At 56.5% G+C, this 5,622-nt stretch overlaps 1 protein-coding gene across 3 annotated transcripts in view; it reads left to right on the top strand.

The window, feature by feature from the left end:
• Window positions 1–1,125: 1,125 nt before the first annotated feature.
• Window positions 1,126–5,622, top strand: part of SEC14L6 (SEC14-like 6 (S. cerevisiae)) — a 10,542-nt gene continuing 6,045 nt past the window's right edge. The window contains exons 1-5 of one of the 3 annotated variants that reach the window (XM_010828773.1): window positions 1,126–1,295; window positions 3,560–3,635; window positions 4,370–4,413; window positions 5,388–5,447; window positions 5,540–5,587. In XM_010828773.1, the coding sequence (XP_010827075.1) occupies window positions 1,284–1,295; window positions 3,560–3,635; window positions 4,370–4,413; window positions 5,388–5,447; window positions 5,540–5,587 (240 nt within the window). In that variant the 5' untranslated portion in view covers window positions 1,126–1,283. Of the gene's footprint in view, window positions 1,338–3,559; window positions 3,636–4,369; window positions 4,414–5,387; window positions 5,448–5,539; window positions 5,588–5,622 lie in introns of those variants that run through there. The other 2 variants (XM_010828772.1, XM_010828774.1) reach the window with 2 other exon arrangements.

Here is a 5,622-nt window from a genome sequence, read left to right as displayed (position 1 = left end):
TGCTTCTATTACCAGTCACATCCACAGCTGGGTATTGTTTTTGCTTTGGCTCCGTCCCTTCATTCTTTCTGGAGTTATTTCTCCACTGATCTCCAGTAGCATATTGGGCACCTACTGACCTGGGGAGTTTCTCTTTCAGTATCCTATCATTTTGCCTTTTCATACGGTTCATGGGGCTCTCAAGGCAAGAATACTGAAGTGGTTTGCCATTCCCCTCTCCAGTGGACCACATTCTGTCAGTTCTCTCCACCATGACACGCCCACCTTGGGTTGCCCCACGGGCATGGCTTAGTTTCATTGAGTTAGACAAGGCTGTGGTCCTAGTGTGATTAGATTGACTAGTTTTCTGTGAGTATGGTTTCAGTGTGTCTGCCCTCTGATGCCCTCTTGCAACACCTACCATCTTACTTGGGTTTCTCTTACCTTGGGCGTGGGGTATCTCTTCACGGCTGCTCCAGCAAAGCGCAGCCAATGATCCTTACCTTGGACGAGGGGTATCTCCTCACCACCGCCCTTCCTGACCTTCAACGTAGGATAGCTCCTCTAGGCCTTTGGCAAGCTCTTATTGAGCACCTGCTGTGTACACTGTGGGAGTGCTTGTCTCAGACAAGTACCTAAGGCATGCAGGTCCCATGCACACACGAGCCCCCCGTGTCCTGGTTTTGGGCTCTGGCTTTCTTGTCCGGAGCTGGGGCAGCTGACTAGCCAGGAGTCCGCTGTCACCCCTCACCCGAGGCCAGGTGTGACCCAGCTCCAGGCGACACATCCACCTGCTGGATCTGGGCCTGGGAAGTTCTCTCCTCTCCCCTGAAGCCTCGTGCCCTCAAGGCTGTGATGAGTCACGGGCAGTTGCTCCAGACACATGGGGCGGCCACTGGAGCCTGGGACACACAGTGAGGTTCCAGGCCTCTGTCGGGGGTGAGTGGTGGCCTTCCTGGCTCAAGGAGGCTCCTGCTGGGAACACAGGAGCCGGGGGTGGGGGCCCAGAGGCAGGGTGGAGAGCAGCCCCTGGGTGTGTAACGACAGGCGGTGTCACCTTTCAACATGCTGTGGGGCAAGTTTCGCTGCCCTTGTTTCACAGAGGAGGATGTGAATCCAGGCCAGTCAAGGGTCAGTGCCCTAGGCACCCGGCAAGGAATGACCTCGGCCAGGAAGAGAGGACAGGCCTGGCAGGAAGGGGTGGGGCTAGCAGCTCAGTAGAAGACAGGAGAGCCTGCAGGGAGACACACAGTGGGGCCTGCACTCAGGACCAGGGAGCCGGACCCCACACCGCCGTGGGCAGCATGAGTGGGCAGGTGGGTGACCTGAGCCCCTCGCAGGAGAGGGCGCTGGCCCAGGTGAGTGTGGCAGGGGGTGGGGGAAGGGAGAGTCCTACACGGGCCTCAGTTTCTCCTAATGCCCCAGGGGCCCCTGATTCCCTCTGAGCTCTGTACCCCCAGGTCTCTTCCCAACTCTGAGGGTCTTGGAGACCAGTGTCAGCACCAGCGCTATCCGATAGAAACATAATGTGAACCACAACTGCAGGCCACCTTTATCACTTCAAAGTGTCTAACAGCCACATTACAAAAGGGAAAAGAAACAAGTGAAATCAATTTTGATAATATATTTTGCTCATTTACTTTTGGCCGGATCGTAGGGTCTTAGTTGCCGGACCAGGAACTGGGCCTCGGCGGTGAAAGCCATGTCCCAACCACTGCACTGCAGGGGAATTCCCTGTAATATATTTAACCCGATAGAGCCAAGTTGTTATCGTTGCAACAACGATATGTAATCAATATGTAATCAATTGCCACAACCTGTAATCAGTACAAAAAGGGTCGCTGAGATGTTTTTGGTACTGTCTTCAGAATCCTGCGTGTATCTCAGACTCACGGCAGATCTTGATTTAGACTGGCCACGTCTCAGACATTAGTGGCCACTCTACTGGGCCCCACAGGTGAGCGCTGCTGGGGTGGCAGGTCCCAGCCTTAGCTATGATCTGGGGGACGCAGGAGCAGGCACGCGTCCTTTCTAGCTCGTTGGGGTCTTTCCCTCGGGCTTGAACACGGCAAGTGAGGGCTCCAGGCACAGTCGCTCACCTCAGTAGCATGGAGGGAGGCCCTGAATCCTGCCGTTGAAGAATTCTACATCTGAAAGAGGGCAGATTCCAGCTAGGCTGGGAGAATAAGTCCTCTTACAAGACAACTGGGGTCAAGGATTAGGTCCAGGGGCCTCTCTGGCCGTCCTGTGGTTGGGACTCGTCGCTTTCACTGCCAAGGGCCCCGGTTAGATCCCTGGTCCAGGAACGAGGGTCCCACAAGCCCCGTGGCTCAGCCAAAAAAAACAAACAGAATTAGGTCCAGATCTTGGCAGAGCAGGTCATGTGAGCCTCAGATTCCTCCCTTGGGCGGGGGGGATGGGTGTACTAGCGGTATGATTAGCTCAGGGCCAAACACTCTCTTGTGCTTCTTTCTTTCTTTAAATATATGTTAAACAAAATTCTTTCTTTGGCTGCACGGGTTCTTAGTTGTGGCATGCTCGGTCTTTGTTGCAGCCTGTGAGATCTCGTTCTCTGACCAGGGATCAAACCCAGGTCCCCTGCGCTGGGAGCTTGGAGTCTTATCCACTGGACCACGAGGGAAACCCCTTCCTTGTGTTTCTGAGGACAGAGGTTATCAGCTCATTTGGGCCTGGGGGGCCCAGAGCTAGTTCTTTGACCCTCCTATTTGGAGTCGAAGGAGACTGAAATGCAGGAAGAGGAGAATGACTCAGGCCAGACGGCACTGGGACTGCCGAGTCCTGGTCCAGATCCATGAGTCCCCAGAGCTGGCTATGTCTCAGAGTCGTGACATTCACACAGAAGTGGCACCCTCAGCCCCTGGAGAGGGCTGGGGCCCAGCTAAACTGCCCCATCGCCTCCGGAGGCCTGTCTGCAGAGGGTCTTCTCAGGCTGGGTGGAGTCACCCCTCATTCAGGCCTGGATGATGGGGTGTGGATCAAACACACCATTTGCCTCTTGCTGTGTGACGCTGGGCAAATTACTCCACCTCTCTGAGCCTAGATTCCATGTCACCTACCCTCCCACCTGAATTGACCTGGGGGCTCCCTGAGGGTGGAGAGCTGGGCCCTTAGGAGGACCCGCCCTGCCCCCATGGGTGTCAGGGAAGAGTCAGCCCTATAAATCTCATTTATTCCACATTTCAGGGAATCCCCTGGCAGGTGCAGAGGTTGGGACTCTGCAATCTCACTACTGAGGGCCTGGGCTCAATCCCTGGTTGGGAACTACGATCTCACGAGCCTCATGGTGCAGCCAAAATAAAAAAGGAAAAGAAAAAAAAAATCTGCATCTCATCCTCTCTTTGGGCAACTGGTTCATCATCACTGTCCCATTTCGCAAAGGGAGGAAGGGAACTGTCGTGACTTGGCCCAGGCCTCGGCTCCCCCAGCACAGGTGGGCCCCCTTTACTCAGACACCCCGTTTCCCGCGGGCTCTGCAGGCCTGTGGCACCGGCCTGTCCCCTGCGGCCGTGGGGTACCGTGCGGCCCTGCCCACCCGGGTCTCTCCCCGCTCTGCCCTCAGTTCCGGGAGAACGTGCAGGATATCCTGGCCGTCCTGCCCAGCACCGACGACTACTTCCTGCTCCGCTGGCTCCGAGGTGAGCATGGACGGTAACATGAGATGAAGGTCAAGGGCATACGAGGTCTCTCTTGTTGTGTCACAAGTTGCTGCAAATCACAGGCACTGGAAGCAACCGCAAATATGTATTATCTGTGTACACAGTTTCTGTGTACAATTTTAGTTTCTAACTGAGTAAGTATCAACAGATATAACCTAAAAAACAAAACTTCATTGGCATCCTCAATGATGTGTGAGAGTGGAAGAGGCTCCTGATTTACATAATTCCTGGCTCTGTGATTCCACCAGATACAGAGGGTCTGATCTCTTCAGGGTTTTAGAGCATTAGGAAAAGAACCCTGGGCACAACATGGTCCCCAGGGCCCTGACAGTGGCCATGGATGTGGCAGGGACTCCACGTGCTATTTCTCTGGACACCTTCTCTTCCTAGCTTCCTCTTGGGTACTGCCTTCTTTCTCTATTGCCACCACCATGGCCCACCCAGGGGCACACCCACTGCTATCAGCCCAGGGAATCAGGGAGGCAGGAGGTAAGGGGGCCGGGGGGCCCTCCCAGCCCCCGGGTAGCCACAGCCTGACCCTTCCAAGGCAGCCCCCAGCACTGGGCACCAAGAGCCTTCTTCCCTGAGCTCTTTGACTCTTCCAAGCACCTCTGAGTGGACAGTACCCCAGAGGCCAATAACCCACCGAGGGGCACAAGCTAGGATCACTGCCCCCAGGAGTCCACAACCACCACCCTATCTCCTCCTTGCAGCTCGGAGCTTTGACCTGAAGAAATCAGAGGCCATGCTGCGGAAGGTGAGGGCAACACCTGCCCGGCCCCGTTTCCTGCCCTTTGTGGCAGCTTAGCTCCCGGGCCAGGGATTGAACGCGGGCCTTCAGCCATGAAAGCCCGGACTCCTAACCACTGGACTGCCAGGAATTCCCTGTCTTTTCTTCTTTCCATCCTTCTTCCTTCCTTCTTTCTTTCCCTCTTCCCTTCCTTCCTTACTTTCTTGCAACGACCATTTATTGCACCTCAAAGTGGAGCCTCGCTGCTTCTCACGCTGGGGAGAGTGCAGTGGTGGAAAGAGAGAGAAAAGAAACCAGATCAATAAATAGACAAGGCAATTTCTGAGAGTGGAAATTGCAGCCAAGACAGTAAGGCAGAAAGAAGTGAGGGAGGGCAGGAAGGCCTTCCTTGCCGAAGGGCGATGTGTTGGCCCCGGCACGAATGCCCAAAAGGAGGCAGCCGTGTAATGACTGGAGACAGGGCAGAGCTGTGCAAAGGCCCTGAGGTGTGGGCGAGCTGGAGTAACCCAGGCGCACAGGAGGTTGTGCCCTAGAGAGAAAGGGGAGAGATACAGCTGAGTGGGTGGCCCAGGCCCATCCCCCGGGGACCCAGCAGGCCACCTAGGGAGTCTAGGCTTTTGACTAAGGGTGACTGACAGCTGGGGTTAGGGTTAGGGTTAGTCTGACCCTGCTTGTGGGGCTCCCTGGAAAGCCACGTGGGGACAGGAGCCTGGGGACCAGGAGGGATGACTCAGGGAGAGGCAGCTACGGATGCGGGCTTCACGTGGTCCTGAGTGTTTCTGTCCTCATCCGTGTCAGACCCCGTCTCCTCCGTCCCCCTTGCATCCCCACCCTCAGTTCTGGGTCCATGGAGCCCGGGATGCCCTGGCGGGCCCTCAGTGGTTGCCAGCAGCAGGGCCTGGCCTGGCATCCCTGGGTCCCCGCAGATCCTTTGGCTCAGGAGGGGTCTTCAGCTGCGCCCCACCCTCCCTTGACTCTAGCACATGAAGTTCCGGAAGCAACAAGATCTGGACAACATCCTCGCGTGGCAGCCCTCAGAGGTGAGCCCCCAGCGCCCTGCCCGCCCCAGACCCCGGCTCTCCATCAAACCCGCCCCCACCGCCCAGCCCTGCTCTCTTGTGCATCCGTCCAGGTGGTCAGGCTGTACGAGCCCAGTGGCTTCTGCGGCCATGACAGGGAGGGGAGCCCCGTCTGGGACCACATCATCAGGGGCCT

Source organism: Bison bison, unplaced genomic scaffold (genome assembly GCF_000754665.1).
Source record: "Bison bison bison isolate TAMUID 2011002044 unplaced genomic scaffold, Bison_UMD1.0 scf7180017864495, whole genome shotgun sequence".
Taxonomy (NCBI): domain Eukaryota; kingdom Metazoa; phylum Chordata; class Mammalia; order Artiodactyla; family Bovidae; genus Bison; species Bison bison.
This window is presented reverse-complemented; position numbering and strand designations above follow the sequence as displayed.